This window comes from Anopheles coluzzii, chromosome 2 (genome assembly GCF_943734685.1).
Source record: "Anopheles coluzzii chromosome 2, AcolN3, whole genome shotgun sequence".
NCBI lineage: Eukaryota > Metazoa > Arthropoda > Insecta > Diptera > Culicidae > Anopheles > Anopheles coluzzii.
In genome coordinates this window covers 91,138,028-91,157,259 of record NC_064670.1, presented here as the reverse complement: position 1 = coordinate 91,157,259, position 19,232 = coordinate 91,138,028, and the positions used below count along the sequence as shown (strand labels likewise).

General features: G+C 46.9%; 3 protein-coding genes across 3 annotated transcripts; 2 read left to right on the top strand and 1 right to left on the bottom strand.

The window, feature by feature from the left end:
• Positions 1-10,857: 10,857 nt before the first annotated feature.
• Positions 10,858-11,990, bottom strand: LOC120948980 (vacuolar protein sorting-associated protein 28 homolog). The gene has a single exon (XM_040365889.2). It carries the CDS (start codon positions 11,739-11,741, stop codon positions 11,109-11,111), a length of 633 nt encoding a protein of 210 aa, XP_040221823.1. The 5' UTR covers positions 11,742-11,990; the 3' UTR covers positions 10,858-11,108.
• A 72-nt stretch (positions 11,991-12,062) lies between these two features.
• LOC120948978 (focadhesin) lies at positions 12,063-16,056 on the top strand. The gene is made up of 4 exons (XM_040365887.2): positions 12,063-13,835; positions 13,903-15,109; positions 15,185-15,742; positions 15,808-16,056. The coding sequence occupies exons 1-4, from the start codon at positions 12,142-12,144 to the stop codon at positions 15,961-15,963; spliced, it is 3,615 nt and encodes a 1,204-aa protein (XP_040221821.2). The 5' UTR covers positions 12,063-12,141; the 3' UTR covers positions 15,964-16,056.
• Positions 16,057-16,357: 301 nt separating this feature from the next.
• On the top strand, positions 16,358-19,203 carry LOC120948979 (malate synthase-like). The gene is made up of 6 exons (XM_040365888.2): positions 16,358-16,576; positions 16,673-16,879; positions 16,947-17,228; positions 17,300-17,688; positions 18,498-18,728; positions 18,790-19,203. Exons 1-6 carry the CDS (start codon positions 16,445-16,447, stop codon positions 19,184-19,186), a joined length of 1,638 nt encoding a protein of 545 aa, XP_040221822.2. The 5' UTR covers positions 16,358-16,444; the 3' UTR covers positions 19,187-19,203.
• Positions 19,204-19,232: the final 29 nt, after the last annotated feature.

Genomic DNA, 19,232 nt, shown 5'->3' with positions numbered 1-19,232 from the left:
CCTATATTAGTTACTCCTATGAGAAAATGCTCACTTTAACCGAGATTTGATCTAAGAGACATGAAATACACGCTGGTTCATCAAATAGAGCGCTCTTCAAACAATCTACTTATTTTTACTTCCTCAATACAGCCAGAACCAACATCGTAGTGAGGTCAAAAATTTAAATACTTAGGTAGCATGATACAAGGACGCATCAAATCGCTTGCAAAAGGGCACCCACAAAAAAAGGCCCAGCATCAGGAACTAAGAGGAAGATTTATGATTCGTTGTCTCCCATGGCCAAATTATGGCTTCCATAACAACAACAAAAAATAGTTATGGACAAAAAAACAAGCAGAAAAAGACTCCCAGCATCGCAAACACTCTGTCGATCGTGCACGGATGTCCTTCGGTGGTTGCAAAATCACTGTGCTAAAGTATCATAATCGCAAAGATCGCAAAACAACTTCCCCAAAAACTCTGCCAGCTCTGGGTTAGTAGAATAAAGGTAGCAGCAGCAAAAAAAAAATACAATGCTAAACACGACCGCAGAAACCCACAGCGCTAGCCACGCAACCAATTCAAACGCCCGCCACACGAGTGGCCTTGTTGTGTCAGGTGGTAGGCCCCCCCGAAAAAAGAGGCATCAAACGTTGTATCTGTTCGTCAGTCACGCGAATTTGAAACTAGTTTGACAGGCCACGGAGTGTTCCCCAGTGTGTGTGTGTGTGGACTTTGGCGAACGTCACGTGATGCTGAAGATTCTTGCTACAACTAAAGGAAGTGTGTGAGACAAGTGCGTTCTCGAAACGCCTCAGCCAGTCGGATGTTTGCGTATTTACGGTGTTTACTGTAGCGGATGTAATATGCACCGGCGAGTGACCTGTGTACGGTGCAGTCCTACTTCTTCACCCACCTTCTAGCACGCCCGGCGAGCCGTCAGCTCAATGTGTCAATGTTGTGCGCCGTGCCAATGATTTAGGAACGTTGCCAAACTTGTCAGTAGGTGGCGTTTTTAGTCGTGTTTCATTTTCGGACGTTGCTGTCGGATGGTTTAGTATCTATTTGCCGCACTATGGGAAGCAAAAGCGTGTAGAATTTGAATTTGTAAATGTTGGTACTAGACGTTTAGATGTGGACTCCTCTTCCAGCTGAATAAATAAATAAATAAATACGGATTCGAATACGAATTTAATAAAGATCAGAGTTAGTCTATTACAAATGTTGATATCAATTTTGATATCAATCAATAAAAAAATGGTTTCATTTACTTTTCTAGTTAATTGGTACAGTAATCGTTGCCAGTTACCTTAGTTTTCCAGGAGCCTGATTCTATGTAATAAATTGATTTACCCGTCATACTAATTTGCACCTTCATAAATATTTGATCCTAAGAAGGCACATGTTAACAACCATTATACCTAATCTATAAATTTAAAGCATGCGTTTGAAACATTAAAAATAAATAAAATATACATTTTTGTAATTAATAGGGAATTGTTCAAATAACAAAATGGGAATAGATTTTTTTATTTCATCTGTATTGCTTAAGCAGTTTTTTTTTAATTTTTTTATTTAAAACTATTAAACTTAATTTTGAACATTTTGAGCACCCATGGTGTCGCACTGTTAGAAGCGGCATACCATTCCCAGCGTTCTAGTGAATGCGGTTGTGGTTGGTTGCTGTGATTGGCGAATGTGAGTGCGGCTTTTTTTTTCGTCAAGGTAATTCGAACTTGAACTACTTTCAATGTCCCTGAGTATCGTGGGGCCGGCGTGAAAAGTACACGGCCGGGTAGGTGATACAGTTTTTACTTCCCCCATTGCCAACATTTTGTCTCATCCTCATCTCGGCCGCCCTTTGGTATCGTGATGGCGGAGTTGTGGTTTTCTGTCATAATAGTAGTAGCAATCGCCGGAGCGTGCCAATGGGTGTCGCGATTAATTTCGTGACCCAATTCTTTCGCTCACACTCCATAATTTGCACCAAACGGATCGGTTTCCACCAAACGAGCCAACCCCCCGATGCCGATGATGATGAGCGGGAATAAAGCGGTTAGTCTAGAAATATAATTTCGCGGGTGGATGTTACTTTTTCACTTTCACGCCGATTTTGTGTGCCCCCGAGTCAAGAAACGATTCGTGTCAACAGGGGACATTATAAATAAATACTGGCCGCGCCGGTTGGTGCGAACGAAAGTGTTTATTTCGGTGGCATTTATAATTAAGGGCGATTATTTTAATGCACGTTGGCATTGGAAAGATTAATGAAACGGAAATCAAACATGCGACCAAAGGCAAAGACGTGTGCCGCTCATTACGGGTGTGAGTTATTCATTGAACGTTCTTGTAAAGAAATGATTAATATGTTTAGTTTTCTTTCTTTTTAAACACATTGAAGCGTAAATTTTATGATTTTATTTTCTTCACAAGAAGTACGTCCACTTTCTGGAGATATTTTTAAGCACCTAGTACGCGACACATTTGCATATATATTTCAAAATTTAATTTCAAAAATATATCTAAAAACAATTTCACTTAGCCAAGATAACTGAAAATCCTTCAATACTTTTCGTTTGAGTGGATTATTTCTGCACATTATCGACATGGAATAAATCTGCATGTACCATTACTTCCTTCCTTGCCATAATCGTTCCTTCCATTAAAACAAAACGTAGCGAAACAAAGTATCAAAAGTGGGTGAAAATAATTTGTAAAATATGAGCACTGACATACCGGTGACGGTGTGGTCAGACACCACACAATGGTAGCAATTGGCTGTCCGCATGGGACGCGGGTGTCGTAAATAACTATCGACTTATCGCTGTTTGCTATCTGCATGCTCAACCACATGGTCAGCGAAGTGGGCCCACACAGAGCCAGCACACCCGGGCCAAACGCCATGTGATTAAAGTAAACGATCGACAAAACCGTCCGATCGCCGTACGTGCCGACTCAATGAACCGGCTTAGTGTCAGCCCGTGTCAGGTAAAGGTTAAAGCAGAGTTTCAATAAATCCTCCACCACCCATGCCAGGATGCCACCAGCAGATTCTCATGAGCAGAGAGCATGTTAATGTGTTTAATGCATCAGCGATCATCGAGTTAATGAGATTTATTAATTTTGTAGAAGAACTTGCAAATGTTATTATTGTTATTGTACAGCTAGGACAAGTAGGAATAAACCTCGAAAATGAAAATTGAGTAAAAATTAAAACAAAGCTTAAAACAGTGATAGATCCTGAACATTCCAGTCTCCTGATAAACACTTTAATTTATTATGTCTCGAGATTCTGCTATCATGTGTGACATGTCATAAAACTGCATGCCTGACCATTTCCTTGGACAGTCCTCGCTAGAGGTTAAACCTTCACCGCACTCACGGCTTGCAATTGACAGTGAAGATGCCAATCATACTTATCATTTCTATGTACCACCACTAAACCCTCCCTCTCCCTTCCCTTTCTCTGCCACCCTGAATACCGACGACCGGATAATGAAAGGGAGAAAAAGGGCGCACGCACTCGCAACAGTCAAGGTTGGGGTTTGACATGCTCTCGCGATCGGAAATAGAGGAAGTGGCCAGGGCTATCGCTAGAGCCGCTGGCGGTCACTGCCGTCGCGTCGTATCAGTGCAAGGCTCTCCCTCTGCGCCAGCAGCATCCACGCCCGACCACCCCAAACAAAACAAAAAAACCCGCACGCATGGAACACGCCTTATAAAGTGCCGTGTAACCGCGCGCATACCCGACGCCGCGACGGACCCACCGAGACACACCAACCTACCAACCTACCGACCTACAGCAGACTGGGACCAACGATTTGCAACCTACCGACCGACTGGACGACTGGCTAGGGTGCATGGGACTGGCTGAAGGTGAACTTGCTCCGAGCGTCGTCACCATCGCGAGATCGCGTCACCAATTGTCCCTCGCCACCCAGACTAGGAGGAAGTGCATAGATGTAGTAGATCCACTCTTTCAGGCTGCTGCTGGAAGGTGGTTTTGTTGCTTCCTTTTTGCTACCCGCAGTCTACGTCTCGTCTTTCCGGTTGAGATGTGGAGAACACTGCAGACACACTGTTGACTACCAGTGGCAATCGGCGAAAGACCTTCACGAGGATCCACAGCCACCAACTGGCTGACACAGTCCGCGACCCTTTTGCTTTACGTTCGCCGAACCAGGCAAAGAAGAATCTTTTGCTGGGTTTGGGCCTGGCGACGGTAGCTTGACCAGAGATAACCATTACACTCTAATTGGTTGCATAAATCTGGTTGAAGCCATGGTGAAACAAAAACGACAAAAAGAACGTCACTTCTTGTAATTGGAGAATGGTGTCCCGTTCTGGTGCCGGATCGCCATGAAGGATTCTTACTGCGAAACTGGAAGTTCGTCCTTGACTTTAAAGGAGGGCATGGCAGAGATGTTCCCGCTTTTTATACAAACAGCAGAAAACGATTGTGTTGAGAAAGGTTAAATAAATCAACACTTCAATAGACATGTTTACGTACATGTGACACAACTTTTAAAATGATTCATTATTTTAAAACATTATTATTACTTTTATTTATTTGCTGGTTTGATCAATGATTGATCATGGTTCGATTCATCTATTTTATTTTATTGTTAATGGTAACATGTTAATTGTTAAATTAATTCATTAACACTCCAGGCGCTGCGTGGATCGTTTTCGATCTACGGCTTTTTTCACTCTTCCTCTATATGGTTGTGCTCTCAGCAACTAGCAGCAGAAAATATTGCAGCGGGAAGAAAGAGTAAGGCCATATTGCCAAAATTTCGAGATAGAAAGAGCATATTGAAAGACATTTCATATGTCATTTTTGTAAGATGTTAATTTTCTAGTAAAAAAAAAGATAATTTGAACCGACTTCAACAAAACCGACCTTACGGTATGCTCCAGACCTATTTCTTCGAGCAACAAAGATAACAATGAGTAATGGAAGTATTTAAAGAAGAATACACGACCATCAGCTTAGAACTACGTACTAGAAAATACAAATAAACAATAAACAAACAATAAATACAAACCAAATAATCAAAACGAGTTATTAAAATATATAATAAACCAATGAAATCTTGGAATAAAAATAAATAAAAAACAATAGAATTTATAATCAATAGGATAAACTCAAAGAAAAACTAGTTAAATCAAACACTACCAATACATCACATAAATGCTGTCGGCTTTTTATTTGTAGTACTGTTGGTAATAGTATAAATTTAACGGATTTTCTGAGGAGCTTTACTTTAATGAACATTTTTTGCGTAATATTTAGTCGATAGAATACTACCCTTCTAGTACCTAGAATATCTAAAAAGCGGAAGAACGATGGTAAAATCCTCCGTATTTCTATCAATTCTGTGCACTTTTAGGTGAAAGTTTACAAACCTGATTTTAAAAAATGTCATGCTGTCCTTGAACAAATTTTGTATATGTTTAATTCGCTTAAATAAACGTTATTTGCCTTCCTCATTAGCTCTTCCCATAGCGACTGCATTAAGTTTTGCTTGCAACTTTCAATTTTATGCGTGAACAGAACCCTTCAAACACAGAAAAACCACTTTCCCTGCCTGCAAGCCTGCATTACCAATATCGTTCGTACCATTCGATTGCTAAATTGCTGAAATGTGACGATCGTAGCCATACATAAATTGTGAAAAAAAGAAACATCCAAAAGTATGCACGCACTGAACGAAATGGGTATGGAGTTGGAGTCTCCAGCACTACCACGATCCTGTTTCCGAAATAGACGCCGACCGATGGTGGAACAGCGGCGGCGGCGGTAGTGCATTAGCGCATTGCGTCCTACGCGAAGGTTGTTGCATTTCCCAAGCGCCACCCCAGCTACGGGTCAGCCTGCCTGCATGCCGAGGTGAATGTGCGCCAGCTAGATGGCCTGCCTCCAATATCTCCACCAGCATCCACCACCATCGTTCGACCTATGTGCCGTCTGCACTAGTGATGGGTAGCCGGAATCGCACCCACGGCTCGGAATCGCTTCCGAGCAATGCTACTCCGGCTCCGATTCCGAAAAATTCAAACCGTCGATTCCGCCCGGAGCCGTCGGAGCCGTCCGGAGCCGTCGGAGCCGTCCGGAGCCGTCCGGAGCCGTCCGGAGTAGTGATGGGTAGCCGGAATCGCACCCACGGCTCGGAATCGCTTCCGAGCAATGCTACTCCGGCTCCGATTCCGAAAAATTCAAACCGTCGATTCCGCCCGGAGCCGTCGGAGCCGTCCGGAGCCGTCGGAGCCGTCCGGAGCCGTCCGGAGCCGTCCGGAGCCGTCGGAGCCGTGCGGAGCCGTCCGGAGCCGTCCGGAGCCGCTAGTCGGCAGCCGGAGCCGTCGGAGCCGTCGGAGTCGTCGGAGCCGTCCGGAGCCGTCGGAGCCATCGGAGCCGTCCGGAGCCGTCGGAGCCGTCCGGAGCCGTCGGAGCCGTCCGGAGCCGTCCGGAGCCGTCGGAGCCGTCCGGAGCCGTCCGGAGCCGTCGGAGCCGTCCGGAGCCGTCGGAGCCGTCCGGAGCCGTCCGGAGCCGCTAGTCGGCAGCTGGAGCCGTCGGAGCCGTCGGAACCGTCCGGAGCCGTCGGAGCCGTCCGGAGCCGTCCGGAGCCGTCCGGAGCCGCTAGTCGGCAGCCGGAGCCGTCGGAGCCGTCGGAGCCGTCGGAGCCGTCCGGAGCCGTCGAAGTCGTTGTAATAGTCGAAAGTCTTCTGAAGCGCATTAATTTCCCGATATCAGCGATGATTTCATTTTAAAAATCAGCTTACGAGTAAAAAAATAGTCGTCTTCATTTATTGCTCTGAAGTTTTTTTGTATTTTTTTTAAACAATAAAGTCAAAAACAATTGTTTGCTCCGTATATACAGGGAAAAACTATGAATCAAACTATTATTGATCTTTATTTTCATAAAAGATGGACGGATGATTGATAGTTATATTCTTTGTCTTGTCCATGTGCCATCATGTTATTCGGTAAAAAACAAGTGCGGCCTAAACCATACACGTTAGTCAATGTAAACAACCGTGCAAAACTGCCATAATTACACTCGTCTGCCTCGTTCGTATTTTATCAAACCCACCTCCCGTCATAGTTCTATTGCTCCTTGACCTCCTAATTTGATTCATTTTTTTTCCTATGTATATATACGTAGCCGGTCTCGTAGTACAGTCGTCAACTCGTACGACTTAACAACATGCCCGTCATGGGTTCAATCCCCAAATAGACCGCGCCGCCATACGTGGGACTGACTATCCTGCTATGGGGGGGAATCAATTAGTCACTGAAAGCCAAGCCCACAAGTGGGTACAGACAGGCCTTGACCGACATGAGTTGTTGAGCCAAAGAAGAAGAAGATATATACGGAGCAAACAATTATTTTTGGCTTTATTTTTGAAAAAAAAAACACACAAAAAAACTTCATATCAATAAATGAAGAAGACTCTTTTTTTACTCGTTAGCTGTTTTTTACAATAAAATTATCACTAATATCGGGAAATTAATGCGCTTCAGAATGCTTCCGACTATTACAACTACTCCGACGGCTCCGACGGCTCCGGACTAGTGATGGGTAAATTAAACAAAAATCCGGAATCGCTTCCGAATGACTCCGCCAAAATTGGAAGCGGTTCCGGAAGGTAGGTGCAAAACTCCGACCTCGGAGCCGTCTGGAGCCGTTCGGAGCCGTTCGGAGCTGTCCGGAGCCGTCCGGAGCCGTCCGGAGCCGTCCGGAGCCGTCCGGAGCCGTCCGGAGCCGTCCGGAGCCGTCCGGAGCCGTCCGGAGCCGTCCGGAGCCGTCCGGAGCCGTCCGGAGCCGTCCGGAGCCGTCCGGAGCCGCTAGTCGGCAGCCGGAGCCGTCCGGAGCCGGCGGAGCCGTCGGAGCCGTTGGAGCCGTTGGAGCCGTCCGGAGCCGTCGGAGCCGTCTGGAGCCGTCGGAGCCGTCCGGAGCCGTCCGGAGCCGTCCGGAGCCGCTAGTCGGCATCCGGAGCCGTCCGGAGCCGGCGGAGCCGTCGGAGCCGTTGGAGCCGTTGGAGCCGTCCGGAGCCGTCGGAGCCGTCGGAGTAGTTGTAATAGTCGGAAGCATTCTGAAGGGCATTAATTTCTCGATATTAGTGATAATTTTATTGTAAAAAACAGCTTACGAGTAAAAAAAGAGTCTTCTTCATTTATTGATATGAAGTAGTCGGCTCCGGACGGCTCCAACCGGCTCCGTCGGCTCCAACGGCTACGACGGCTCCAACGATTCCGGACAGCTCCAACGGCTCCAACGACTCCGACGGCTTCGGACGGCTCCGACGGCTCCGACGGCTCCAGCTGCCGACTAGCGGCTCCGGACGGCTCCGGACGGCTCCGACGGCTCCGGACGGCTCCGACGGCTCCGGATGGCTCCGACGGCTCCGGACGGCTCCGACGGCTCCGGACGGCTCCGACGGCTCCGGACGGCTCCGACGGCTCCGGACGGCTCCAGCTGCCGACTAGCGGCTCCGGACGGCTCCGGACGGCTCCGACGGCTCCGGACGGCTCCGACGGCTCCGGACGGCTCCGACGGCTCCGGACGGCTCCGACGGCTCCGGGCGGAATCGACGATTTGAATTTTTCGGAATCGGAGCCGGAGTAGCAATGCTCGGAAGCGATTCCGAGCCGTGGGTGCGATTCCGGTTACCCATCACTACTCCGGACGGCTCCAACGGCTCCAACGGCTCCGACGGCTCCGCCGGTTCCGGACGGCTCCGGCTGGCTCCGGACGGCTCCGACGGCTCCAACGGCTCCGACGGCTCCGACGGCTCCGACGGCTCCGGACGGCTCCGACGGCTCCGGACGGCTCCGGCTGCCGACTAGCGGCTCCGGACGGCTCCGGACGGCTCCGACGGCTCCGGACGGCTCCGGACGGCTCCGACGGCTCCGGACGGCTCCGACGGCTCCGGACGGCTCCGACGGCTCCGGACGGCTCCGACGGCTCCGACGGCTCCGACGGCTCCGGCTGCCGACTAGCGGCTCCGGACGGCTCCGAACGGCTCCGGACGGCTCCGAGGTCGGAGTTTCGCACCTACCTTCCGGAATCGCTTCCAATTTTGGCGGAGTCATCCGGAAGCGATTCCGGATTTTTGTTGAATTTACCCATCACTAGTCTGCACCAGAGAGACGCATTTACGCATGCTGCAGATGATGGAAATGGTTCGTGCATTTCGTACCTCCGTGGCATGTCGTTAGTGTCCAGGGGTACGCACACACACTTTTTCGAACGCGTACGTTTGTTTGATTGGGCGGAGTGAGCGTAAAGGGGTGTGAGCGGGAAGGGATAACATACAGCCAGTCGAAAAGAATGCTGGAATGCTGCAATAGCAAATGATTTCATATTTGTAACCGTTGTACCTCGTTTATACAGCATGTTGATCGGCTCGGCTTATTTTTTTTTTATTGACAGGCCTATATAGGTCATAACAGATGAAACTTCAAAGCAAAAACATATTAAAGCACTTAATTGATGACCTTCGGTAATATCGAAGTAAAAAAAGTGATTCAAATATCAATTACTTTTATCTAATTTGTATGCTTTGCAAATAAAGCCCCGTCCAATGTCCTCACGCTTATCCTTACATTTATAGCTTAAACGGTTTAGCTTGTCCCTTTGTGAGGCTTAATACTGTCTTCGTTGCATAATCAACCATTCATATCCATTTCGGTCGGGTCGATACTGTCATTCATAATTCTTGAGCGTGAAATGTGACAGTGTAAGTTAGCCAAACACAACGCTGGAGAAGGAAACCAAACGAACGCTCGTCCAGCCGTACCAGAAGGGGGAGGGGGGGGGGGGGGGAGTCGGTGATACATTTTCATTCAGCAAAACCGAAGACACTGAACTTTTTGCCTCAACCCGCCTCCCGGTCGGGCTTCTGGTGTTACACTTTTTCGGGTGCATTTGGGTCGTATGCTTTTCATGCTATCACTAATCGCATTAAGAATGAGTTCACCGCTGACGTCAGAGACGGTGCGCGGGATTGCATACGTTAGACTGGTGGATAATTTTATTAAAAAGCCACTGGAAGAATCACGTCGCGATGACACTCTAGAAGTATTTTCTATACTTGGTGTAAGGGTAAAATATATTTCATTCGATTTATTTGTTGGTTGAATTGGGATTGAATTTAGTTTTTTGATGCAGACGAGGATGGCGATTTAAATATTTTTCATACTTTTAACGAAGCAATAATAACCAAGGATTAGATGGTAATAATAAGTCCAGTAAGCTTGACAAGGATTGATATAACCGCACGAGACGTAACTGTACAAAGAATGAGAAAAGTTAAGTCATGAACTTAAGTGTATGACAAAGAGTATTAAGTTGTGGAATAGATTTTAGACCAATTTTTGGATTTGGAGATTTTCGATATAAATTCCAGAGCGTACATGCTTGAAATTTCGCCTCCAGTTGCATGATCGGGAATGTATTGTAATGTTTGTTTATAATCGGGAACTGGAATGCAACCGAAATTGCGATCTTTTAAAATATTTTATCTATTACATGTAATGTTTTAAAAAACGTTGTAAAAAATCTTTCTTATACAATAGAAAAACAAGACAATAAAATATTGACACAATAAATTATACTTATTTTTTCCAAAACCTTCATTATATATGTAACTACGAAAGCAAGCAAGAAGACAAATTATTTTCCGTTGAAAAAATAAAAAAAACAATCGAATATCCTTAACAATATTAAATAACTGCGTCTGTTTCACTTAGATGCGATTCAGAATGCTTGTTTGTTTGTCATGAAAGGATCTATTTGTACAAAAAAAGCAACCATGTAACATGCAGATAATAGATAACACATCAATCAACAACGAACTCACATGGGCATATTTCAATTAAACAGTATATATATTTCTTATAAGTTTTGGGTAAAAATATGCGCACTCCTACACCCTGCCTCAACTCAATCCCTCCTTTTATTGGCTTTCCAGCCACATCCCGTTCTGTGCTAGATCCTGTTAACCTTGTTCTAATACGCTCGAAGACCTGTCCATTTGTTCGCGTGTGTTCCTTACAATCCTATGACTTATGTTCCTATTTACAGTCACAAGGAAATGCTGGTCCAACCCATTCCGACGCATTATGTGGTATGAAGCAGATTGTTAAATGCCGAGTAGGACGATTCCAGATCGAACAGCAGCTGGCGAACCTGCGCCTCCGTTAGATCGTCGGACGCCTGCATCGTGTTCAACGTGGCCAGCCAGTTCGAGACCTTCTCCTTGCCCTCGAAGTTGTCCGGAATCAGCGAGAGCCGGTTCATCGTGTCCAGCAAATCGCGCAGCTCGGGCTGCAAATCATCCATCGCCCGTATCTCGAGCCGCAGCTTGTCCATGAGTGTGATGAACATGGACACAATGTCGGCAATGCACTTGCTCGTGTTTCCCTTGTCGTCCCGGATGGTAATGGGACGGTCCTCCCTGATGCGCTCTAGCGCAGCCGGACAGTCTAGCCGGAACTTCTTCACGAACGAGTCGATCGTCGGAAACTCGTCGCCCTGCACAATCTTGAACGCCACCTTGTACTGTACCAGCAGCTTCGAGCAGGCGGCCGTATACTCCTGCGGCGTAATGCAATCCCGGATGTATGCTTTTTCCAGATTTTGCAGCGTAGAGACCAGAGCGAACAGATCGGCCATGTTGTCGTACTTCTCTCGCTCCCTCGCCTGCCGGTAGAGCTTCACCTCCTCGTACAGCTCTGGTCGATTATCCTGCATTTTTGTGCGTGGTACAATTACTTCTCGGGTGTTGGGAGTTTCTTTGTACTTTGTGCTGCCTAGTTTTCAATCATGAACAGACTGTTTTACGCACGGCATTGAAGGGATGGCGAATGCAATTTGACCTCCGCGTGATGTATTCCGTTTTACCGAACAGAACACACGCTTAACTTAAGAAGAATAACCAAAAATAATAAATTTCACAGCACTGCGACGAAACTTTTGCATTGGATTTGCCAAGTTTGTTTACGCTTTTGCATTGACTCATCCCAATGTCATCCGTGACGGCGGTTTGACGTTAGAGCTGTCAAACGCCCCGCAACGAGACACCGGGCCGGCGGTTGTTTACATTTTCCATACGTGTTTTCGCGGTCTCGTCGGTTCAGTGCGCTAAAAAACCATGGATAGTTTGCAGGCAATTAATTCTAAACTGACGGTGCATTCAGCTGCAGCTCAAATCGAAAAGATTTTGAAAATATCCCAAAAATCAACGCACCAAACGCTGCCGGAGCCAGAGCTTGAGCTGCTGAAACAACTCTGCAAATCGAACAACCTACGGATATGCCAGCTGGCAAACGAAGTGTTGCTGCATCTTGCCACCGAAGGGGCGGTTGAACTGGGGCAACTGCTGGGAATGCTGATGACCACGCTACCGAACACAACTCCCGGACAGTTCATCGTCATCGGTGGGTCTATTTTTCAGCTTCTGCTGCTCGATCTTCGACGGCGGTGCCTAGCCACAGAAACCCAATGGAACTATACGTGCCAGTTCGATTTGAAGCCACCTCAGCATCCGGTGATTCTGCTCATCGAAAAAGCCGGCACGGGCTCCACGTCAACCGTGCTTGATTTGATCACTGGCACTTTGAACCATTCGGACGATATTATACGCACGAACAGCATCGAATTTTTACGCCCCGTACTGTTGCATCTTTTCGTAAATGTGGCCATATACGCAGACTGTCAGCCACTGTGGAAACATCTAGTCGGTCGGGCTTTACACGATCGCAAAGCGGAAACGGTCGTGTTTGAAATTCTAGCATGGCGCCGAGATACAACAGCACCTCAAACCTGCTACACGATCGGGCTGTTAACGGATGCTTTAGAAATAATTCAAAGCGAGAATGAAGCAAACATACAACTTCAACTGGAATACGCTTTGTACATGGCGGCTATTCTAAAATATTACATAGAGTACAATTACGATCCAAGCCGTTGCTTTGCTTTGCTGCATAAAGTTGGTGTTGCGGCAATGAGGTGCGATCCGCCTCCGAATTTAGATGTGCTGATGGCAATCATAGGCGATCTTCTGCCGGTCGTAACACCATTAAAACTGTACGCATTGCTACAACTTATTCAAGTGATACTGCCGGGCTGTGGGAATAACACCCGCCTGCTTATAAAAGAAGTCATGATTCAATTGCTGGGACAGCCATCATACACAGCAACACATTTGATGCTTTGCGACAAGATTCTTACGCAGATCGAAAAGGACTTTTCGCAGGCGGATGACAAGAACGCTGCGGATTCGCCTAATGTTCCCGTTCGAACCACCTACTTTCATCAAGACTCACCCAAGTGGACGATTCTCTGTAACTGGTGGAATTCTTCCGACACGGCAATCGAGGATTATCTTCGAAGGGAAAAACCATCCAGCACAAGATTTACCTTAGCTTTGGGCCAACTTCATCGCTCAATTTTCTTGTCACCTTTCTACGAAGAAGACGTATGGCGAACGAATTTTGACCGTTTAGTTAAACTGATGTGCCACAGCGATTTGCAGGTCGCCCAATGCATGGTACCGCTGCTGTACGGACTAGCGCAGCATAAAGATGCCCGGCGCCGACTGCATGTGCTGCAAACTATAGCGTCGATGGGAGCCAAGGAAAATCTGATTGGAATTCTGAAAGCTCTCACTAAAGGACTCGATCGTTCGCTGTGCCTCGATCTGTACCTGAGACTATGGAAGGCAGAACCGCGAACCTATCCGTTGCTGTACGATCTGCTGAAAGATACCAGCCGTCAGCCGAATGAAGATCGCTGGGAACATACAATTGCTCGCGCGTACACAATCCGTGAAGTGTGCCTTATAAAGTAAGTTCCATGAACCTCGGTAACTGTGTTTAATAGCTAATCATGAATTATTGGCCTCTCCTGACAGCCCACAACAGCACGGCGAAGACTTGGTAAACTTATTCTCGGAAGTGCTTAGCAGTCCTAATAACAACGAGAACGAGGTGGCCATCTGCCTCTCGCTCGATGCTATCTCGAGTCTCTGCGAACATCAGGTCGTCAACATTGTGTCAACATGGAAGGTGTTAGGGTTCCGTTTCGCTAACGAACGCCGCCCGAAAGTGATCAAAAGCTTGTGCCGGTTCTTCGGCAGTGTGCCGTTGATTAAAGTGACCACATCCGAACAGGAAAGCTTAGTAAATCATATCATTGGTACGCTCTGGCATTACGTGACCGACTACGAGGATCGGGGAGTTCTGGAGGCCGCTCTGGGGACGTTGAAACACTTTCACCCTGATACGCTGACTCTTCGCCAGATACCGGAAGTTTATCGACAGGGCATCGATTTGCCAGAACCGAATGAAGAAGGCCTTTCTGCTGCCGACAGTGCCGGATCGGTACCGCCAGAATGTTGGATTCAGCTGCTTCTGTACACCAACCATTGTGCAATTGAAGCCGTTGGCGAGCTTTTGGCCCACTACATTACCCGCGAGATCGAAGGCTACCGGGGCGGTATCTACCAGACGCCAGAGGGACGTCCAGAACCATCCAACTTGAAGTATCTTCCACGGGCAAGCATTTTATCGACGATTGTTAACTACCTCATAACGCAAAGCACCAAGTTTACGAAAATCGAAACCACACCCGAGCTGGTGCTGGTACAGATGCTGCGGATAGTTGCAAAACCATATCCCAAGCCGATTCCACCACTGAATTGGTGTTTTCTGCATGAATATTTCGTCCATTGCTTCGAAATGCGCGATGCCTGCCTGCAGATAGCCATCAAGCAGATGCCTTACTCTGGCACCGCCAAACGGCTGGTGGAAAACTATCTGAACGAACTGTGCGAAACGATCATGCTGGAAGAGGATCTGCTAAAGATTTACGCTGCCATAGCAGAAATCACCGAAGCGGTGCAAACGGACATTTACAAACGATTTGTGCACCTTTCGCTACAGTATCTGGCTGAGCGGGCGGAGGATCAACAGTTTGCTGACAATACTCCATTCATTCAGACGATGGCATTAATCGCAGGCGCCCTGCAGAGGGAGAGAAAGTACGAAAATGAGGACAACTTTGATCATCTCTGCACGACGCTGGAGAACTTTTTCATGCGCTTCGATCTGGAATCGGATGTAAGTGATTGAAAGTTCATCCCTCAACTTCAACACATTCATTGAGAAACTAAAATTTGTTTGTTCCATTTCAAGGTTTTTCAAAAGTACATCGAAACGATGGTGCATCTTCCTGAGAAACACTTCTCGGCCCTTCTGAAACCCAGCACCTGGACGGGAGGCATCAATGTGGAAAAGTTGGAAAAAACGATTCATCTACAGCTTGCCTTCCGGCGGTACAATCCTTCCGCCAAATCGTTGCACTTCCTCGGTCTCGCCGATATAGTGTCGGCAGTTGCAAAGCACCAAGACGCTTCATTGTGTGTTTTCTTCCTGCGGGAGTGGTTTAACTTCGTAGAGCAATTTGCACAGGATATTGAGGAACAGCCTTCGCATGGAAAGGATCTAATCGGCTTTATCGTTGAGTTGATCGGTCTGTTACAGTGCAATCTTACGGCTACGGCCGATCGCATACAGCAAAGTACCATGTTTATGCTCGATGCTCTGATCACTGCTGTCGTTAGCTTTTCCGGCTATGGCGGACTGTATGGAGCGCAAGCATTTGCGAACGATGGATCGTTACGGTTGGCACAGTTTCCACTTGCACTGGTTACGGTATTCCAGCAAAATATGTGGCGTGAAATAGAGATAAAGGTATGTTACGTTTAGAGTTGGTTTTGCATTTAGAATAATAATTATATTGTTGGTATTTTTTAAAGATCTACGAGTTCCTGTACCATCTTTATGGCATTGCGTCGCTACCGGACGAGTACGCAGAATGTATGCGCGATGCGCTGATATGTTGCAAGAGGCAACCATATTTTCAACAGTCAAAAACGTGGCCCAAATTCGTGACTCTGAGACGGCGATTATGATTTTTTTTAAAATAATGTTACAAATATGCGGATAGTCTAAAGAAAGAATTAAATAATTGCTTTTGTTTTTAATAAATTGATCTACCCATTTAACTAATGATTGATAATTATATGAAAAATGAGAAAGAAATGATAATTGCGTATTAACATTTTTCTTATTCATAAAAAATCAATAATTATTTGCGTCACAAGTTTTTCTTGCGAGCCTTTTTGTTACACAACTGGAGACGTAATATTTATAAGCAGTAAACAAATATTTAAAAAACATACACACAAACCACACCGTGCTCCCTACGCAAAGGTCACACAAAATGCGCCAGACCTGACTGCTCCAGAACAGCCGTCACGCACACATGGCAAAGCGAAGAAAAGATAATGACCCTATTAACGCACCGACCGGCGGTAATCGCCCTCACGACGTCGACGAAGGAAGTCAAACTCGCTGCTTGTTTGTGCGGCGCATCATCGGAGTCCCCCAAACATGAAGGGCCAAGAAATATTAATCGAATCTGCACCGCATCGGTTAGAAGCTGCCTATAAGGAAATATTTACCGAGGGTGCGTTGCAGTTTTTGGGCCAGCTGGTATCTCAATTTGACCGAGAAGTTGAACAGGTGAGTTGAAGCCAGCGGGATTGATAGGGGAGGTAAACACTGTGGGCTCCCTTATCGGTGTTCTCTTGTTTTGATTTGCTGCTCTACTCTGTCCAGCTGTTACAAAATCGAGTCAAACGGAGACTGCTAATTCAAGAGGGCAAGTGGACACCCGAGTTCCAGAACCGCAGTGAATCGTTGGAATGGAAGATCAACGATTTGCCGGACCGGTTACGTAATCGAAAGCTCGATCTTGGTGATGTGAGCCCTGCAAATACGATACATTTTACCGATTGTCTGTACGCGGAAGTGCAGGGAATTCAGGTTAGTTGTTTGCGTTCTTTTCGATCTTCAGAGGAAGTCCCATCTAAAAGCATTTGCATCTTTTTAGGTTGATTTTGACGATGGGCACTGCCCTACCTGGCGCAATACCGTGCTAGGTCTGTTCAATGTTACGCGGGCAGTACATGGCAGTCTGCAAGGTGCACCGCTGGATGTGCAAGCATACCCGCTGCTGATGCTGCGCCCAAGGGCGTTCAACATGATCGAGCATCACTGCATTGTGAATGGGAAGGAGGTGATCGGTCCACTGTTTGACTATGCGCTGCTTATGTACCACAATGCTCGCACTATGGCAAACCTTGGTATAGGGCTTTACTTTTACCTTTCCAAGGTACTTAAACTAGATTTCGGGATTTTGTATTCAGTTTAATTTATGTTCACTTTTACCTTCTTCACGCGTAGATCGAAGATCCGAGCGAAACACAGCTCTGGAACAAGATCTTCACCTGGACCGAGGATCAGTTAGGGTTGCCCGGCGGTACCATTAAAGCGTGCGTGTTGATCGAAAACATCCTGGCAGCGTTCTGCATGGAGGACATCCTGTACTCCATCAAAGAGCATGCGATCGGGCTGAACTGTGGCATATGGGATTACTGTGCTAGCATCATTGCCAAATTTGGCTGGAAGCGGGAATTTCTGCTTCCCGATCGTAACAAGTACGTCAACATGGGTCAACCGTTCTTGCGTAACTATATGCGGCTGCTGATCAACGTTTGCCACAAAAGGGGCGCATTGGCAACCGGTGGTATGGCTGCGAAAATTTTGCCCACCGGAAAGGAAAAGGCTGCTTTGTGAGTAAAACTAGAACGAGATCGAGAGTAAAGTAATCGATAATAGAGGTGGGAGCTCGGAATCGGACCTACTCGATGTACGGAATCAATTCCGGAGCCACTTCCGATGCTGGAATCGGCTCCGGAAGCACAATTGGATCCGGAATCGGAATCGATATGGGAATCACATTTTTTCCGGTAACGGAATCAGAATTGACTCCAAAATTGGAATTAGCTCCGAGATGAGAATCAGTTCTTTAATTGAAATAAGAAGTTTCAAAAGCGAAATCAGTCCGGGAATCTCCATGAGAATGGATCGATTACAAGTAAATTTGGATTTTTTGCTGCTATCAATACGTAGTATCATTGGACCAAAACGCCTATTCTTATGGAGAAACCGACTCCGATCTCGAAACCGATTCTGATTTCGGGGCCAATTCCGATTCCTAAGCTGATTACTATTCCGGAGCCGATGCCTATTCCAGCGCCAATTCCGATTCCATACCCAATTCCGATTCCAGAGTCAATTCCGATTCCAGAGCCAATTCCGATTCCGGAGCCGATTCCGCAATCAATTCCGGAGTCGATTCCAAAACCAATTCCGAGGCTGATTCCGAATTCAATTCCGGATTCGATTCCGCAACCAATTCCGGAGCCGATCCGAAATTAATTCCGGTGCCGATTCCGGAATCGATTCCGGAAACTGATTCCATACCTACTAGCCGAAATCGATACCAGAACATTTCGGAGCTAGCCGGAATCGATTACGACGAGCACTTCATTTTTTCCATCATTAGTTGATAACATAACATTTGATGTCTGTTTTGCAGAAGCGACCAGGAGGTCATAGAAAGCGTTAAAATGGCTAAATCGGTAGAAATAGATGCCGGTGTGGATGGATTCATGATTTACGATCTGCGAATGATCGATGCCATTAACGAGCTGTGGGATAGAAAAACACACAGCGACAATCAGCTCACTGTCCTGCCCAACATCTCCCAAATTACTGCCGATAGTTTGCTCCAGATACCGAAGGGCGGCGTAACCATCGATGGACTCAAGTAAGTAGAACAGTAACCTGTTTTGTTCATCCACTTACCTTTCCGATTTCCGCCATGACAGCAACAACATTACGGTAGCGCTGCTCTTCATCTACCATTGGCTGACCGGGAGTGGGGTGTTCTTTTTGAACGGTGCCGTCGAAGATTCGGCAACGGCGGAAATATCACGCTCCCAGCTGTGGCAGTGGATCCGCATGGGAGCGGTGTTGGAGGATGCCGACAGGACCGTCGTCTCCCGCCGGCTGGTCTACCAGACGATGGATAAAATCATCTCCGCAGCTTACCGGGCCTGGTGCATTACGCCCTCGGACCGGAAACGCCTGCTGTCCGCCAAGTTCATGCTGCTGGACGTGATTTCTTCCCGGCATTACGTCGAATACATCACCACACACTTGAACGATAGTCACAAATTCCGCACACTGCACAATAAAAACGATGGCCTGATGGCGAAGCTGTGAAGCTGATCCGTTGCCGGTATTTACGCTCAACTGAACTGCTGAATAC